The sequence below is a fragment of the Lithobates pipiens genome, unplaced genomic scaffold (assembly GCF_037356315.1).
Source record: "Lithobates pipiens isolate NorthernLeopardFrog02 unplaced genomic scaffold, aLitPip1_a1.2 Scaffold_16, whole genome shotgun sequence".
NCBI lineage: Eukaryota > Metazoa > Chordata > Amphibia > Anura > Ranidae > Lithobates > Lithobates pipiens.
Window position 1 is genome coordinate 148,669,431 of NW_027507748.1, and position 19,764 is coordinate 148,689,194.

Here is a 19,764-nt window from a genome sequence, read left to right on the forward strand (position 1 = left end):
AAGCACTACATCCTCTTGATGTAGTAAGAGCGATCAGTCTATTTAAAAGGCAACCGCTCAGGTTCGCAAAACACAGGTTTTGTTTGTACTGCCAGAGGGTCCAAGATATGGACAAGCAGCATCAAGATCCACTATTTTCCAAATGGCTTTGTCAAGTGATTATTTGAGCTTCAGCTTAAAGAAGAAAATGCTTCCTTCTCATGTTAGCGCACACTCATCCAGGGCGATTAGTGCCTCTTGGGTGGTGCATCATCAGGCCTCTATGGCTCAGATCTGCAAGACCGCGACTTGGTCTTTGGTTCATATGCTTATCAGATTTTATCAAATCGATATTAAAGGTCATGAGGGTATTGCCTTTGGGCACAGCATATATTGCAGGCTGCAGTATGAGTCCTCTGGCCTCCTGTTTTTTGTTCTGTCCCCCCCCCCCCCCCCGCCTTCAGTTGCAGTTACTTTGGGATATCCCACATAGGAATTACTATGGCTCTGTGTCCCCTGATGTAAGGAAAGAAAATAGGACAGCTTACCTGTAAAATAATTTTCTTTGATGTACATCAGGGAACACAGAGGTCCCACCCTTCTTCTTATACACTTGTATTGCTTGGCTACAAAACTGAGGGCTCCCAGTAATGGGAGGAGTTATGAGGGAAGTACACGCCTTAGGGGCGTAACAGTGTCCAGCACCTGTCGGTCTGATATAACCCACATAGTAATTACTACGGCTCTGTGTCCCCTGATGTACATCAAAGAAAAGGATTTTACAGGTAAGCGGTTTTAAAAATCCTGTTTCTTATCCATTACAATAAGGTTATGCTGCCACTAGAGCTGCACGATCAATCGTTAAAGAATCAAAAATATTGCGCTTTTACCCTTCCTCCCGATCTTAAAGCAGATTCTATACAACAAGCGAAGGGAGTTCTCCACTCACAAAATAAATGTAAAAATCCAGACAGCTTGCCAAGTTTATCTCAACATTGGAGATCACTATAAACAAAGTAACACTTTGTTCTTAAATCAAAGGGATAAACTTGGTCTGTAAATGGAGGTCAGTTTAACCACTTAAAGACTAAAACCTTTTTTCTGACACTTGTTACTTACAAGTTCAAATCAGTATTTTTTGCTAGAAAATTACCAAGAACCCTCAAACCTTATATATAATTGTATTTTGTTTAGTATAGACCCTATGGAATAAAAAGGCGTTTGTTGCAATATTTTATGTCGCACTGTATTTGCACAGCGGTCTTTCCAATGCAATTTTTTGGAACAAATTCACTAACGAATTAACCATTTAAAGGACCGAGCCAAGTTAAAATCCGTTTGTTTTTTTGCTAGAAAATTACTTAGACCCTAAAACATTAATCTATAATATACACACAGTATCTCACAAAATGAGTACACCCCTCACGTTTGTAAATATATTATACCTTTTCATGTAACACTGAATAAATTACACTTTGCTACAATGTAAAGTATTGAGTGTACAGCTTGTATAATAGTGTAAATATGCTGTCCCCTCAAAAGAACGCAACACACAGCCATTATTGTCTAAACCGCTGGCAACAAAAGTGAGTACACCCCTACGTGAAAATGTCCAAATTGGGCCCAATTAGCCATTTTCCCTCCCTGGTGTCATGTGACTCGTTAGGGTTAGAAGGTATCAGGTGTGCTAAATTTGGTGTCACCGCTCTCACTGGAAGTTCAACATGGCACCTCATGGCAAAGAACTCACCGAGGATCTGAAAAAAATAATTGTTGCTCTACATAAAGATGGCCTAGGCTATAAAGAAGATTGCCAAGACCCTGAAGCCGAGCTGCAGCATGGCGACCAAGACCATACAGTGGTTTAACAACACAGGTTCCACTCAGAACAGGCCTTGCCATGGTCGACCAAAGAAGTTGAGTGCACTTGCTTAGCTTCATATCCAGAGGTTGTCTTTGGGAAATAGATGTATGATTGCTGCAGAGGTTGAAGGGGGGGTGGGGGGTTAGCCTGTCAGTGCTCAGACCATATGCCACAGACTGCATTAAACTGATCTGTATGGCTCTCGTCCCAGAAGGAATCTAAAGATGATGTACAAGAAAGCCAGCAAACAGTTTGCTGAAGACAAGCAGACTAAGGGCATGGATTACTGGAACCATGTCATGCGGTCTGATGAGACCAAGCTAAACTTATTTGGTTCAGATAGTGTCAAGCGTGTGTGGTGGCAACCAGATAAGGAGTACAAAGACAAATATGTCTTGCCTACAGTCAAGCATGGTGGTGGCAGAGTCATGGTCTGGGGCTGCATGAGTGCTGCTGGCACTGGGGAGCTACAGTTTGTTGAGGGAACCATGAATGCCAACATGTACTGTGACACACTGAAGCAGAGCATGATCCCCCTCCCTTTGGAGACTGGGCTTCAGGGCAGTATTCCAACATAACGACTCCAAGACTACCACTGCCTTTTCTAAACAAGCCAAGGGTAAAGATGATGGACTGGCCAAGCATGTCTCCATACCTAAACCCTATTGAGCATCTGTGGGGCATTCTCAAACGGAAGGTGGTGGAGGGCAAGGTCTCTAACATCCACCAGCTCTGTGATGTTGTCATGGAGGAGTGTTAGAGGACTCCAGTGGCAACCTGTGAAGGAAGCTTTGGTGAAATCTCAGGTTAAGGCAGTGCTGGAAAATAATGGTGGCCACACAAAATATTGACACTTTGAGCCCAATTTGGAAATTTTCGCTTAGGGGTGTACTCCCTTTTGTTGCCAGCAGTTTAGATATTAATAGCTGTTACTGTTACACATACTGAGGACCAGGTAGCAGCCTTACAAACTTGAGCTACAGCAAGTTTAACAGAAGCTGTTAAATAGTGCAGAAAGCACCAGCACTCCAGGTAGAATGAGCAGTTACAGACAATAGTGTAACCTTTCCGTTCAGGTCGTGAGAGAAATAAGCTGACAGATCCAACTACAAATGAATTTGAAGCGGAATATAGGGTAGGTGTGCCCAGAAGGCGAATTGCAAAAACCTGGGTGTAAACTTTCCTTTAGTGAAAGGAAGGGCTTGAATACCACATAAGGTCCCTAGACAGAAATTACAGTAAAATTTACAATCTGTGGTGTGATGTAACACACCAGGTCATCCACCCCAGACTACACTCTGAGTGGTTAATGTTCTTAGTGCCTAAATGTGAAATGTTTAACTATAATGAATACTATTCAAACATCACCCTAGTGGTTAACAGGAATGGTAAGACGCATACAGGTTGAACCCCTCTATGATGCTGGACTGTATAAAAAGGCCATGCTTTACCCGTCCTGGTGGGCATATCCTGAAAGGATATAGAAGGAGATTTGTCAAAATGTAACACCTGTGTTTAAAATAAAGCCTGCTGGTACAAGTAGTTCAGGAAACTACAGTGACATTCGCAACTGCCCCAAAATCTGCTGCATTAGCAAGCTATAACCATTTTGTGTTTTAGAACTTTTGAAATGTACTATTGTTCTAGCCTAAAAGGAGGATTACCAAATGCAGAGACTCCCATTACCAATAATTTGATGCAGAACAATTTTAATGTAAGCATCTTAGATATTTGCATAATTTATGTTTATGAACTGGAGTACAGAGGTGAACTACTCACCCTTAAATCCTCATTGTGGAACAAACCCTAAAGAATAACCCTTTCATGACTAAGCCTAATTTTGGCATTTGGTGTGTACAAGCTAAAAATCCATATTTTTTGCTAGAAAATTACTTGGAACCCCCAAACATTATATTATATATATATATATATATATATATATATATATATATTTTTTAGCAGAGACTCTAGAGAATAAAAACGGCGATTGTTGCAATATTTTATGTCACACGGTATTTGCGCAGCAGTGTTTTAAAAACCCAACTTTTTGGGAAAAGGGACACTTTCATGAATTTAAAAAAAACGAAACAGTAAAATTAGCCCAATTTTTTTGCATAATGTTACGCCGAGTAAATAGATACCAAACATGTCACACTTTATAATTGCATGCACTCGTGGATTGACGACAAAGTACGGTACCTAAAAATCTCAATAGGCAATGATTTAAATTTTTTTTATGGTTACCAGGTTAGCGTTACAGAGGAGGTCTAGTGCTAGAATTATTGCTCTCGCTCTGACGATCGCGGTGATACCTCACATGTGTGATTTGAACACAGTTTACATATGCGGGCGCGACTTCCGTATGCGCTTTCTTTGCTTCGCGGGGACGGCGGGCGCTTTAAAAAATAATTATTTTTTTTAATGAATAAATTGTTTAAAAAAAAATAAAAAATTTGATCACTTTTATTGCTGTCACAAGAAATGTAAACATCCCTTGTGACAGTAATAGGTGGTGAGAGGTACTCTTTATGGAGGGATCGGGGGTCTAAAAGACCCCCGATCCCTCCTTTACACTTCAATGTATTCAGATCGCCGATTCTGAATACTGTATATTTTTTTTAAGACCGGCGCCATTGGCAGCCGAGTGAACGGCAAGTGACGTCATGTGTTTACAATTAGGATACTGGAACAAAGCCGATTACGGCTTCGTTCCAGTTCCTCCCCAGTAGCCGGAGGCATCGGTGCTCCCGATCAAGCGGGAGCACCGGTAACAGAGGTGGGAGGGGATGTGTCCCCTCCCACTCCTCCGGCATAACATGGTGTGAACGTCTCTTAACCACTGGAGAATTAGAGGGTAAAACGTCTGCAATGGCTCCATGCAGGCCAAAATTATAAAAGAGCAGTTACTGATTCTACATGCTTATACAATCAGCAGTGTACCAGCTCTATTTCAATTTCTTCATAACTGCTATGTTTCTCATACAAGGATTTCAGTAAGGCAGTTGGCCTACGTTTAAATTCCGTGTTCACAATTACTATTTAACATATAGTTAAGTCTAAGTTCAGTTCACACTATCGCGTGCTGGAAACATACCGTATATACTCGAGTATAGGCCGACCCGAATATAAGCCGAGGCCCCCAATTTACCCCCAAAAAAACTGGCAAACTTATTGACTCGTGTATAAGCCGAGGGTGAGACATGCCTGTCCATCCCTGTGTGTGTGTCCGTCCATCCCTGTGTGTCCGTCCATCCCTGTGTGTCCGTCCATCCCTGTGTGTCCGTCCATCCCTGTGTGTCCGTCCATCCCTGTGTGTCCGTCCATCCATCCCTGTGTGTGTGTGTGTCCATCCATCCATCCATCCATCCCTGTGTGTGTGTGTCTCCATCCATCCATCCATCCATCCCTGTGTGTGTGTGTCTCCATCCATCCATCCATCCCTGTGTGTGTCTCCATCCATCCACCCATCCCTGTGTGTGTGTGTATCCGTGTGTGTGTGTGTGTGTGTGTGTGTGTGTGTGTGTGTGTGTGTGTGTGTGTGTGTGTGTGTGTGTGTGTGTGTGTGTCCAGCCTACCTTTGTCCCGAGCCTCCGTCCCGTGCCTTGCCTCCTTGCCTCCGTTCCGTCCCGTGCCTTGCCTCCTTGCCTCCGTTCCGTTCCGTCCCGTGCCGTGCCGTGCCTTGCCGTCGTGTCGTGCCTTACCTTGCCTCCGTCCCGTCCCGTCCCGTGCCGTGCCGTGCCTTGCCTTGCCTTGCCTTGCCTCCGTCCCGTGCCCTCTTCGGCGGCCATTGTAAAATTCAAAAGCCGCGCCTCCTCCTTCGCCTGTGATAGGCGGAACACTGAATTTCCCAGCAGCCTGTGTTCCGCCTATCACTGACGTCGTATCATCCTCGTCCGTAGTACGAGGATGATACGATGTCCGTGATAGGCGGAACACAGGCTGCTGGGAAATTCAGTGTTCCGCCTATCACAGGCGAAGGCGGAGCCGGAGGCGCGGCTTTTGAATAGAATGGCCGCTGTCTGTCTGCTCGACACGCTGATCGAGCGGGCAGACAGCGATGACTCGAGTATAAGCCGAGGGGGGCACTTTCAGCCTCAAAAAAGAGGCTGAAAATCTCGGCTTATACTCGAGTATATACGGTATACACAATCTTCTGTATTCCCAACATGCAAGAGAAACACACGACTCTTTAGCATAGATGCATGGGGGGTGCCATTAATTCTTAAAAAATGCCCACAACACAATTAAAAAAAAGTCCAGGAATTTAATTTTTCTTTGCGTTTCTGTATGTATGGCAGCCCACTGAAATTAATAGGCTGCCCTACACGCAGAATGGGGGTTGCACAGATCTGAAAGGAAAATTAGTGAACATTATTTCATGGCCAGGTTACACATTTGTCCCCATGTCAACAGTACTAAGCAACATACTACTCCTGCTGTCTGATAATCTGTTACCTTTATGGACATCATAAAAAGTCTGCACTTCAGGTTCTTCCACTGAATAAACTGTCTTTATGTCCCACTGCAAAATACAATGTTTTATCTTTCCCTCAACTTTGTCTCTACACAGCAAGCTACGCAGTTGGTGTGGGAGAGAATGAAGCTCTTAATTGAACCCACAGCTGGTCTTGGTTTGGCTGCTGTCCTTTCCAGACGGTTTCAAGAGACAACACAAGATATACAGAACATTTGTATTATTCTGTGTGGAGGCAACCTGGACATGAGCAGCATAGACTGGGTGAAAGAGCCTCTGGGACACAGCAACTGAATGATAAAAACAAAATCTAAACTTCTCTACCCACAAAAAAACTGATGAGATTTTTCTTTACTTTTTTTTTTTTTATTCACTCATCTTAAAATAAGAAAACTTAACTTCTTTCCTTAGGTTTTTTGATCACTTATCATTAAATAAATACAAATCATAACTGAATAATGGTCTGAAGCACAAACATTTTTGGGCGTTGAAAGGACTAATCCATCTCTACTTCAGCAGGATCGATCTCAACCTCATTCTTCACCCAAGTCACTGGGAGAGGTACATATGGGTCATAAGTCCATTTAGGATAAACACGCTTATACAAATTCATTAACACTGTGTCCTGTGACTTCAACTGTCCATCAAAATGACACTTCATGTGGCCATGTGTTCCTGATGGATGAGAAAGAAAAAAAAAAAAAAAAGACATGGGATTAGTGTGGACTGTAGATTAACATAAGTGTTATTTTCTTAAAGGTTTTTCCACTCTCTTAAAGTTGAAACCCCTGCAATACACAAAGCAGGTTAGCATAATAAAACTTTACAAATCACTTTAAAGCGGGGTTCCACCCTAAAGTGGAACTTCCCCTTATCGGAACCCTCCCCCCTCCGGTGTCACAGTTGGCACCTTTCAGGAGTGAGGGGGGGTGCAGATACCTGTCTAAGCCAGGTATTTGCACCCACTTCCGGGCATAGACTCCCACTGGAGTCTATGCTGTTTCCTGGAACACACACGGGTCCCAGAGACAGCGCGGACCATTCCCATTGCGCTGCGCGACTCGCGCAGTAGGGAACCGGGAAGTGAAGCCGCAGCGCTTTACTTCCTGATTCCCTCACCCAGAATGGCGGCGGCGGCAGCCGAGAGATTGGTCTCGGCTGCCAACATCGCTGGACCCTGGGCCAGGTGAGTGTCCATTTATTAAAAGTCAGCAGCTGTAGTATTTATTGCTGCTGGCTTTTAATATTTTAGTTTCCAGTAGCATCCCTCTTTTAGAAGGTCTGTTTGTTTAGCCATTTAAATACAGAGCACTTTCACCCTCTTCCTGCCCAGGCCAATTTTCAGCACTGTTCTCTCTCTCCCCCTCTCCCCCAAAAAAAAAAATATATATTTTTAAGCACTGGCTAGCATTTTTTTTTTTTATTTGTAGCGCAAAAAATTTAAGTTTTTCTTTGTTTCTGTTATAAAATTTTGTAAATAAGTATGTTTTCTCATTCACTGACAGGCACTGATAGGTGGCAATGATGGGCAGCACTGAGGAGTTAATGACAGTTTGGCATGTGATGTGGGCACCGATTTGCTTACAGTTGGGCACTGCTGATGGGTCTGCACTGATAATCAATGTGCTGATTATCAGCGCAGACCCCCGTCAGTTTAGCTGCCGATCGGCTCTCCTCTACCCACGCCTTGTCAGCACGAATGGAGGAAAGCCGATAAAAACTGCACCATTTTTTGGTATTAATCTAGTATAGTAAGTTTAGAGTTACTTATGGGGGTTGGCCAGCAACTTATTCAGCATATATTTGGTTTGTTTCACATATCATTGGATTGTGCTTGCCCAGATTGAATATTGGTATAATGTTAACCAGATTCCAGCGCTAATTTTTCCTGTGCAGTTTAGAAAACGAAACAAAACAGTTATCCATCTGACCAATCTAGTTAATATCTTTACTTATAACTTACCTAGGGATTTTAAATAACAGCCCAAAAATATGAGCCTATTATGATATTCTTTTAGCAAACAGTTTATTAAATGGGATTTTGCATTGAGAGCTGACGTGGGAACAGTGATATCCAATGCAGGAAAGACTGGTGTGTGTTTTGAATGGTAATATCCAAAGTATAAAAAAGTGTGTGTATACATCTGTGTATTTTGGAAACATTATGTTTAACTGTTTCCCTCATCAACGGAAAAGAACCAGCTGCTACATTACACACAAAGCTTCATGAGAAATAAATAAATGTGTAATATATTTTATACACACGCAGTACTCACCTAGAGGTTCCTTGATATGTCCCCTTTGACCCCACTTTGTACGTAACTCTACAGGTTTAAACCACAGTATATCCTCTGCAAAAATACAATCACTTGCGTCAGAAGAAAAAAAGTTAATAGTTCAACATTACAGATTTATGACTCCCTTGGAGACATTCTTGCCTTTTATTATACTTCTCGTAGACCAATTTCCCCATAGTGAATATCTTACAGAAAATTCACCTGTACCCCAAAAAATGGAGGTCATTGTTTTAACTTAACTATTTAACATTCTACATATGATAGGGTTTCTAGGCTCCCCAGGCACATGGAAAGTGGCAAGTTAAGACACCTTTTGGTAGATTTAGAAATTTGAACTTGTGCTAGATTCATTTTACAGGGAAAGCATTGCAATTTGGACCATCAATGGTCACATCTACAGCTACAAGGTTTATCCAAGTTAGAGACTATAGTTACAGATTGTTGCCCACAGCCCCTGATAGAGAAATCTCTTGCTAAACCCAGTGGTACATTTAAAGAAATTTCATCTGAACAGTTCGATGTTAGTCCACCAAACACTATGGATAATCGCTAAGAGATCTCGCGTCTGCTAACATAGTGGGAGTCTGGAACTCCTTTGTGTTAATAAGGTCCCAAGGGGTCTTGTATATAAAATTCAGGGCAGAGCATGCAGCTAAAGCTCAAAATCAGTGGACTCTCATCTTCAACCAGCCCCCCCCCAAATCAATTTTACAACTTTACCTCTGTTGAAGAACATGTAGCGGACTACAGCTGTTTTCGTCAGGATCTTAAATGGATGACCGCTGAGAACGATTCTCTTGATTATCGTCCTGTCAGGGTTCACAGTCAGCAGGGATCCAGTGGCAATCAAATCATGCATCCCTACAATGCAGAAAGATTACCGATTTTAGTTCTGCCATGCAAAGTACATTTACATTACACACTACTAAATTACCATACTGTCCATCAATATCAGTCAACAATGCCATCAGCCATCCTTCCTAAATTCATTACAAACATTTTAAAAGATCATTATCCAAAAAGGAAAGGCCTAAGCAGGAACCTGCCAAGATTCGAACCATGTATGGGCATGCTAAATGTACAAAGTTGACCGATCAATCAGCCAGCCGGCTTTTACAAGGGAATATTGCTAGCTGCTGGTATAACCGCTAGCAATAATCACTCCCCGCCAGGAGAATACAATGGCAGGAGGGATTCCCCTGTCATGGACACGTGGTTGCAGGGAAGAAATTTGCTACAAGTTGGGCCTGCTTAAATCTTTGTATTTAAAATTTTGGGTCTACATATTATATCTTTTATAATCAAATAGTTTGGAGGGTATGGCGTGACCCCCTACTTCAGAAAAAAACAGCCCTACCCAAATGAAATTTGGCCAAAACTGCAATGCCAATTATCTATACCTATAAAAGTCATTAATAAGTGCAGTACATTATATTGTGCGTTATTGCAGGAAAATTATTCCATGCAGAACTAAGCTGGCCATACACTATATGAAAAATCGGCCTAACCCATTTTCAAAAAACGAACATTCAGCCATGAGAGCAAATAGTGCCATCATGTAATGACCGATAAATCCTTCAGTGGGCATAAACAAATCAATTTTTTGTATATACCTAGTGCAAACACCTTTCAATTTATCGTTCATGCGGCAGAAAATTTCCAAATTTGTCCTTTGTTTTTTCGGCTCAAAAACATCCCAACTATTTTCGATTTTTTGCCCATTAACTGGCCAAATTACAGCTGATTTTTTTGTATAGTGTATGGCCAGCATTATTGTCCTAACTTATTGGGCAATAACAGGCCACAACCCTGTGCTTTCCAGTAGGGAGGAGCTCAACATATCTGAGTTTAGTTCAGCGAATATCACAGAAATTCAGGTGCTGAATCTAACGCCAACGGGAGCTGAATGTTAATCAGTTTTGGCTATTTCCTAGGTTAACTGGAAGGGATTGTCAAACAAATGATGGGGAGGTGGGGCACTGTCCTGTGGATGAAAAAAAAAATAAAAAATTATTCAGGATGGCTGGGGCAGTGATTTTATTGATACTTAAAGTGAAATATTAAATTGCTGAGATCCTTTTAATATCATGTCTGGGGGATGCCCCTAACCTGTGAGTGAGGTCACTGGTCGCTAAGGACAAGGTGAGTGCCAGCACCTACAGCTTCCCCAACAACCTTGACACTATATATGGTGTCTGGTTCCTGTCAAATGGCCCTTAAAAGGTTAGTGCCCAAACAAGGAGAGTTTGATCCAAACCTAAAGCTCATAAAAAGTTACCAGACAATGCCTCTACATGCTTTGCAATTAATCAATCACCTGGTCACCCATCTGCTGCCCACTTAAAGTAGAACTGGGGCCAGGATAATGATATTCAAACAAGCAGTAAATAAGCTTTAAAGTAACTCCTGAGCCTTCTGTAGCTACAGTACTGTGGAACATTCATCCTCAAATTCACAATAGAAACTAAGTACAAGTCAGGTCTTAGCAGTCCTGCTCTACAACTTCTTGTGCACTTGCTTTGTATTACATTAAAGATTAAGTGACTGACGGGGTAACAGCTACTAAGAGAACATGAAAAGTAAAATTGAGAAGATTCTGCTATAAAAAAAAAAAAACTTTGAAGATCAATCACACCAGCATGGCTGTGCCAACAGAGGTCAGCGAGGGCTTGTTTTAAAGTGTATTTATTTCCTGTTAAATATAATTATTTCTATAACCATAGCCTAGCCACAGTCCCACTTTAAAGTACTGAATCTCCAGGGATTGTGTCCTGGCACTGGTGCTCTGAAGGTTAACATTAGTCCCCTTAAAGTGGATGTAAACTATGTCAATTAAATTAAACCATCTATCTGTAGTATTTACTTATTTCTCTTCAAACCTTAAGTCTTGTGTCTTTCTGCTGCTTGGTTCTTCTGTTATCAGCAAGATGATAACTTCCGATAAGCTCTTTGACAACCAAGATAAAAACCAGCCTGAAATTTGTGTTGAGGTGGGAAATAGATTAGCAGACAGTTGGTCTATTCACAGTACAGCTCTGCACATTTAAGAAGGGAGTGTGTGTCTTTCCTCCAATCAGCTGTCACACAGTGTATGCCAATACTCCACAGGTGTGCACTTTCTAAACAGTTTACAAAGCTGAAGACAGCACATATACAAGAACAACTTATGTAGGGAGATTTGTTTAATCTCTCATCTGAGGCTGTTCACTTCACTGGGTATTGGAGAGGGTTCACATCCACTTTAAGGAATATATGCCATCCATACACACCTCTTTTGTTCATTTGACAGTGTTTCTGCCCAGTTGCACTACAATGTGCAAACTAGTAATGCAGAGATATGGCAATGATAGGGTGTCATCGGCTTTCAAAATCCACAATGACTCCTGTATACACATCCCATACTAGCCCAAAAAAATAGGGTTGCTCCATCAACGATTGGAAGACCTTTAAAAGCTGTAGTGGCTAAGCTATCCGAGAAGTAGTGCTATCAACACAGTGACACTTAAAAATAATAATTTTAGGGTCATTAACGCAGCAGGGAGGGGTGAAACAAACAAATACATTTTTTCTGCCTACCGCAGAGTGTAGACGTTTATATTAACTTTGAGTAGCTAAAAGGGGATAAACACAGGCGTCCTTACCATTACTGCGCTGCTTAAACATTAATACTGTGGCAGGTGGGAAGGTAATAGGAGAATATACAGTAGCAACAACAGCAGCATCAGAGCGCAGGAAACGTTCCGATTTGTGTTTGTCCGCTGGAATGAGAGGAGAAAGAGAGAAAAAAATAAAAAAATAAAAAAAAGTGTTGAAATTCCTGTGTATATATTTTAAAAAGAGTATTACCTCATATACATCCAGTAACCTGTGGTACCATCTGAAGGGTCATTTGTCAAATTCCTCTGTATATGGTTAAAAAAATAAAAAACCCCACACACAAACCTTTCAGTGTAATGTGTGCGTTTTCCATTGTACTTTATAATAAGCTGTGCATCATTGGGTGTGGTCCAAAATATCACACAAGACCTTTACCTTTTGAAGATAAATAAATGTACATTTTTTTTGCCTAAGGTGCCTGCAGAGCATCTCAGGGGCAGTCTTAGGTTCCTGCAGACCCTCAGCATAGCTGTCTGCACACATTTCAGCAGATATCAGAGACGATTCAGGCTTGGGAAAGATCCTGACTTTACAGTCGGGATCCACCCAAATGCCTGGACTGGCAGCTTGCTCAGTCTCAGCTGCACTGCTGGGAGATGGAGCTAGCTGCTCCCTCCCCAGCCCTCCAGTCAGTGATGGAGGGGCAAAGCAGAGAGCCAGTAACTGACAGTCACCAGATCTTTGCAGCCTGAAGACAAAGAGTTGAGCAATCAGAGGTGTTTTACGGCTCAATTCTCAGGGTCCTGCATTCTGTGTGTCCAAGGAGAGCGCTTCTGCAACGTGGACGCTCGATGTGGGGAGGAGCTGCCGCGAGATCCCTGAACAGGAGGACCGGGGTCACTCTGTGCAAAACAAACTGCACCTTGGAGGCAAGTATGATATGTTTGGTTTTTGTTTGTTTTTTTAAGTGGGGGGTTTACAACCCCTTTAAGGTTGTTTTTTTTCACCTGAATGTGATGTGCCTTCTACTGAATCAAAGTGTTAGCTGAAGGTAAAAAAAAATAATAAATAAAAAAAACACCTTACATTAGCAGTTCCCCCCCCCCCCCTTCCCTAACACTTACGTTTATGGATCCAGCACTGTGCCTGGCTTCAGGTCTTCTCTCCCCTCTCTGTGCTCGCATAGGCTTGGCTGAGAGCAGCGGGAGCCATTGGCTCCAGCTTCTATTAGTCAAATCCAGTGAGGAGGGAGCAGTGGGTGGGGCCGAGTTGGACTATATGTGTGGCTATAGATGCACACAGCCTGGGTCAGGAGCAAGCAAACATGGGTGACCCCAATAGCAAGCAGCCTACTATGGGGCACTCAAAGAAAAGGAGAAGCCAAGTGGTTCAGCACTGATCTGTGCAAAACCAGGGCAGGTAAGTATAACATGTTTGTAATTTTAAAAATTTTGCTGCCTGACCTAAATCATCAGCTAAGCAAAATACAAGCAGTAATCTTGGCTTTAGAAACAAACTGTTACTTGGTTATATTTAGAGAGAAGATTATACAAGTAAATGAAAACGAAGTTGCAGAAGAAGATATTCAAGTAAGGCTGCTATCAGAGAACATAATGGGTTTGAAAGACAAACAGTGCCTTTGCCTCAGAAGAAAATGTAATGTTTAATTTATTATCAGTATGTTTTAACCTTGGACATGAACAGTTTCTGGAAATTTCAGGATGAGAAGTGTGACAAAATTAAAACATGGAGATAAGCAAGCAGTTTTTATACCAGATGTGTGTTGTGAGTACAGGGGTGATGCTCGGAAACGTCTAAATCCACAATGGAAGATCATCTCTTCTTTGGCTTTTACTGGTTCAGTGTTCCCAGGATGTCTTCTCACCAGCAGGTTTACCACCGACATCTGTCAATGGAATATAGATAAACAGGTCCGAACGTCAACTAAAACTTATCAAGTTCAAAAGATATACTTCAGTGATCTGGAATATATACAAAACACTCACCTTATGTTCATGAGGAAGAAGTGAACACAGGACAAGTGGTGCCCCCTGTTTGACGTGTTCTGATACAGAGACAGGTACTCCACTTACATGTACAGTAACATACCAACCAACCTAAAAAAAAAAGAAATCTACCATTACCAATATAGTAATTAGACAGCTGGGGTAGTTAGACAGATTGATCTAGCATAACAGCCAGGCAACTAGCATGTTCAGAATAAATGAAAGCTGCACTCCAGGGAAACTAATAAATGCAGAGTTGATGTACACAGATGGAACTGTTTTACCAGCCAAAAGATCTGTATTTATGTCTATCAAGTCCTGAGATTTGCACAGCTCTGCCACACAGCATAACCCTGTTTGGAAGGAGAAGAGACTCAACTTTTCTCAGCTAAAGTAATACTGATATTTTCCCCATTCTTATCCTGTGCGTGGACAGTGAAAAAAGTAACCACACATTGATAAGCTCTCTGTCACTTTGCACTTCGCTCCTTGCAGTACAGCGATTTGCTTTTGCCGCTTCTCTCCCCAAAGCCAAGCCCTGCAGTAAACTGCACTGCAAGAGGCAGATACCAAGCCCAGCTCAGGGACTCCACGCTGCTTGCATTTAAAATACATTTAACAGACTGATGTCGACCTCTCTCCCTCTCTGTCCTACACCTGAGGTTGCTCTATTATCCATGCTCCCGGGAATGGTCAAGTCCATTAAAAAAGATGTATTGTGTCACTTTTTGGCCGTGGTCAGAATAGTGATTTCACGGTACTGGAGATCGACGACTGTACCTTCCCTGGGGAGTGGGCTACTGAAGTAGATCGTATTAGGGACCTTGAACGTCTGTTGGCTGTAGAAGCTAATAAGAACGGTTCTCTCTCACTTGGACTTCATGGTCCATGTTCCGCTACTCATTGGACTTCATTTCCTGGGCAGAGGGTGACCAGGGCAATACCACCTCATGACCATGGGGGAGCGATCCCTGTTCCTGATCTTTCTGCTTCCCCTACCTTATCCTAACACCTTCTCTATGTATAATTGTACCCTTCACAATCTATTAAATTATTACTCCTGATACAGAATAGGGCTCTTGAAACTAACTTTGTCACAACATAACAGGTTTCTAGAATAAGTATGGATATAGTAATACATGATGTATACATATAATCTCCCCCCGCCAGAACACTCCGGTCAGCGCTCTCAGCCAATGGTGGGCTGAAAACGGGAGCCATTCGACAGACCCGCTACTAGTTCTTTCGTTCAACCCAGGGGCTGAAAGAAAAAAAACCTGACAGCTCAGAAGTTGCTGTACTAAAAATCCAATGTTAGTATGCAATCTCCATTGTTGTGCTATTGTGCTGTGGTGGGGGGGCGCCCACCCCCGCCAGAACACTCTGGTCAGCGTTCTCGGCCATTGGCTGATAGTGCTGATCGGGAGACCATCGGCAGACCTTTTTTTAGTCATGCCTCTTCGACAGAAGCCGACTTCTGTCGGACTGGCTGCCATACGTATGGGTCCGTGTGTACTAGGCTTTAAGAAAGTGTCAATTAATGTACAGCTACTATAAATAATGTCTTTTATATCTGCCTAGCATTCAACTTTAACCCTTTCGTTGCCAGCGCCTTTTTTTGTATTTTTTTTTGCACACATGCTTAAAAAATTATTTTAGCCCTGAAGATTACATAAAACCCCCAAAACATTATCATTTCTAAAAGCAGACAGGGCCTAGAGCATAAAATATTGGTAGTAATAAATTACCTAATTTTTGGGTAAAATTTAAAAGGAGGAGGTACCCAACATGTCAAATCTTAAATGTGTGTGCGCCCATGAAATGGGGGCAAACTTCAGTACCCTATATTTTGCATAGGCAACCCTTTAAAAGCCCCCTATAGGTTATCAGTTAAGCATTGAGGAGGGCTGGTGCTAGAAATATTGATCTCACTCCGGCGTGCACAGAGATATGTAACGTGTATCGCAGACGTTCCGATGCGTAAGCACTCGGAAGCATGCGCTCACATTCGTACGTGCATATATGTGGGGGAGGGGATTTTCTGCTTTGTATAACCTTCATTTTTGTACTGTATTGTATTAAAAATATTTAAACTTTTTTTTTTTGCCCATCACATGGACAAAAAGTCTATTGTGATGATTTTTTGATGACAGGTTGACTTTGAAGTGGTTGTAAACCCTTACAAACCACTTTGACCTACAGGTAAGCCTAGATTAAGGCTTACCTGTAGGTCCAAGAAATATCTGCTATACAGTTTAGGAGATATTTGCCCGTAGACAGCGGCGCGCAGGCGCACTGAGCGCGGCATTGTCAATGACGAGGATGCCGCGCGTGTCGGCTCCGGTGCGCATGCACGGGAGTGACGTCATCGCAGCTTCGCCGAATGACAGTGGCGGAGCTGCGAGACCCCATCGAGAAGATGGATGCGCCGGACTACAGGGGACAGCGATGACATCACTGGCTCCTGTGTCAGGTAAGTGACACATAATGGACTACTATCCGATGTATAGTAGTCCATTATGCTTTGCCGGGAATGAAAGAGGAAGTAAACCCATCAGGGTTTACTTTCTCTTTAAAGACCATGGATGTCTCCCCTGTGCTCCACTGAATGTAATGCAATGCAGATCACATTGCAGTACATTCTTTCCTGCCCATGCTGGCCAGGGACACAGAGACTGACCCGGAAGTGACGTCAAGCACATTGCTTTCTGGGTCAGCAACGAGGGGGGGGGGTTCACATCCACTCTACTCTCTCCCCTATACCTGGTGGAACCCACCAGCTGGGCAAGCAGAGCCCGGGATGCATGGTTTGGGCACATACACAGGGTTGTGTAAAAGTAATCGGGCAGCAGCGCAGTCACCCAAATGCTTCTGGCAGGCAAGAGACTGCTTGTCAGATTTACACACAATCCTGGTGGCTGTAGCCACTGGGAATGTGTGTAAAGCATACAGACCTGGCAGCGAAAGGGTTAAAGGATTAGGAAATTTCCTTAAAAGCTTTAATTTTTTAAGTCTATGAACCCAGACTGCTTTTCAAGCAATGCACAGTAATAAGTTACCATGATGCCTTCATTCTGCTCCTCCTCCAATTCTCTAAAGACACGTTTTCTGGTCCTGAAGAAGTCATGGAACTGGAAGATGCGAGCATAGTCTCTTGGAAGATTTTCCTTTGGGTCCCACGGTGATGTACGGAAGCTTTTCAAACCCCGGTACTTCTGGAACCTACAAAATCAAACACCAATGAGTCTAGGCACTGTTCAGCATTTTTTCCAGAAAGAACATAAAACTGAATTATACCTGGTTCTAGCCAACTGATCCCGTGGAGTGTCCACCTCATCTGGAAACATCTCATCTTGCCTCTCTTGCTTGTACTTCTCCAACATCTGTTCTTCCTCTGCCTCATCCAAGTTCTCATCATACTTGTCATCCCGAGTGCTGTCTGGGATGGTCACTGTCTCACTTTCTTCCTCTGCTTCTTCTGCACTGCCTTCCTCGTCCTAGCAGCAGTAAAAGAGATAAAAGAATGAACACATGATTTACATTTGTCCAATTGAGGACTCGGACTTTGAGATATCAAATGACTTAAAACCAGCTCTGCAATAAACAAAACCACGGAGCCAAAAACTTTAGCATGCTAGTAAAATAAAAGAGTATAAAATAAAAATAAATAAATAGGAATAGGTGGATTTATAACTGTACTATAAAAGCTGCTTTAAAAAAGGAACACATTTGAGGGGGGGGAACGTTATATATATATATATATATATATATATATAACATATGTAAAATGACTATTAAATTATCAATAGGATTATATAATCTCCTTTTTTTCTCAGCACCTCAGATACTGCTTCATTCATAGCATCTTCCTGCTCATCATCCATATCATCATCTTCTATATCATCATCATCATCTTCTTCACTTTCCCCTCTTCCATCACTTTCTTCATCATCTAAAAACCAGGCTGCCTGATAGTTGGATGTACCTTTAGGAACCTTTTTCTGGACTTTCACATTTCCTTTTAAAGCATCTGTGGGGGAAAAAAAATATCCCACTTTTATAAAGCATCACTACAGCATACAGAAACGTATTTTTGAATAATCTCCCAGGGGACCAAATATACAGCACTGGGTTTCATTCTGATCAGTGGCCCCCGTTGTAAGTTACAAGCACCTATTTTCTATTAACGTTGGCTGTAGTTCTACTCCCAAGATGAAGCCCAATTTGTGGGCATTCCTATGAGGAAGAAGCAGCCAACACTGTACTCCTATAGCCTCACCTCACTTGCAGTCTGGTTGACTTCTCAGCTTTGACTCCTTATGTAAAAGCCTCCAGCAAAAACAACTGTAAACAGCACAGTAGTGAAATGCCCAAATCTCAGTTCAAATCTCCAGTCTAGCAAGCAGAGTGCCTCAGATGCCACACTACAGATATACAGCCATGAGGCTGTAGCCTATTTTTCCAGGAGGAATTTGAGACAAAAAGGTATGTTTTAAGGGCACTGCTTAGGGACAATTAAAGGGGTTGTTAAGTCAGAAGGTTTCATTCTATGCATCAAGGTAAAAAGCCTTCTGTGTGCAGCAGCCCCCCTAATATTTACTGGAGTCCCATCTCTGTCCAGCGATGTCCAAATGTGTCTTGGCCATCCGGGAACTCTCACTGTTGATCGGCAGACACACAGCAGTGGCATTCACTGGCTCCCGCAGCTGTTAATCAAAGCCAGTTAGCCAATCAGGAGAGAGAGGAGGTGGGCTGAAACACAGCTACGTGTCTGAATGGACACACGGAGCTGCAGCTCAGCTCGGCTGCCCCTATAGCAAGCTGCCTGCTGTGGGGGGCACTCAACAGGAGAGAGGGGCCAGGAGCACACAGAGCAAAATCACTGCAACAGGCAAGCAAGAATAACATAGGAAAAAAAGAAGATGTCACTGCTCCAGGAAAAACAAACAGGTAATAAATCCTCCTCTCGGTTCGGAAGTCATAGGTGCTGGCAATTGCTATTAGCAATAAACAGGAACAGATTCTGGACAGCCACACTCTTAAAAAGTAGCCTTCTTTTATTTAGAAAATTCACATTGAGAAACATCAGCTATTTTTGTCTGCTGTGTAAGCACTGCTGTTAGTGCAAAACGTCAGCTATTTTTGTCTGCTGATTTCCATCTTTGATTTTTTTATGTGAATTTTCTAAATAAAAGAAGGCTACTTTTTAAGAGTGTGGCTGTCCAGAATCTGTTCCTGTTTATAGGCAAGAATAACATGTTTGTTATTTTTATAGAAAAACAAAAAAGACTTTACAACCACTAACATGTCTAGAATTTTCACTGAAATAAAGCAAATGTTCACTTTTTCTGATTAAGGCAGGGGTCAGCAACCAGTAGATCTTAGACAGGTGAATGGTAGATCGAGGTGTGGGCTTGCTGACCCGCCGTTCCAGAGCATCAGAGTGCAATGCAGAGGGACTACTTGTAAAGGTAGGCGCTGTAGTAGGTAGTGATACCAACTGCATTCCACCTCTTATCCTGGCTAGTGGACTCCAGAGTGGTCCCA

The 19,764-nt window shown here is 42.5% G+C and overlaps 2 protein-coding genes across 6 annotated transcripts in view; one reads left to right on the plus strand and one right to left on the minus strand.

Annotated features, from left to right (window-relative positions):
• SRR (serine racemase) overlaps window positions 1-7,682 on the plus strand; it is a 57,895-nt gene extending 50,213 nt beyond the window's left edge. For all 4 annotated transcript variants that reach the window (XM_077480588.1, XM_077480589.1, XM_077480591.1 and 1 more), the window contains one exon: window positions 6,414-7,682. In XM_077480588.1, the coding sequence (XP_077336714.1) occupies window positions 6,414-6,611 (198 nt within the window). In that variant the 3' untranslated portion in view covers window positions 6,612-7,682. The remainder of the gene's footprint in view (window positions 1-6,413) is intronic.
• Window positions 6,613-19,764, minus strand: part of TSR1 (TSR1 ribosome maturation factor) — a 32,132-nt gene continuing 18,980 nt past the window's right edge. The window contains exons 7-15 of one of the 2 annotated variants that reach the window (XM_077480587.1): window positions 18,054-18,247; window positions 17,515-17,711; window positions 17,277-17,439; window positions 14,218-14,328; window positions 13,985-14,117; window positions 12,256-12,372; window positions 9,335-9,475; window positions 8,594-8,668; window positions 6,613-6,992 (exon numbers count right to left, since the gene is read on the minus strand). In XM_077480587.1, coding sequence (XP_077336713.1) covers window positions 6,814-6,992; window positions 8,594-8,668; window positions 9,335-9,475; window positions 12,256-12,372; window positions 13,985-14,117; window positions 14,218-14,328; window positions 17,277-17,439; window positions 17,515-17,711; window positions 18,054-18,247 — 1,310 coding nt within the window. In that variant the 3' untranslated portion in view covers window positions 6,613-6,813. Of the gene's footprint in view, window positions 6,993-8,593; window positions 8,669-9,334; window positions 9,476-12,255; window positions 12,373-13,984; window positions 14,118-14,217; window positions 14,329-17,276; window positions 17,440-17,514; window positions 17,715-18,053; window positions 18,248-19,764 lie in introns of both variants that reach the window. The other variant, XM_077480586.1, reaches the window with a different exon arrangement.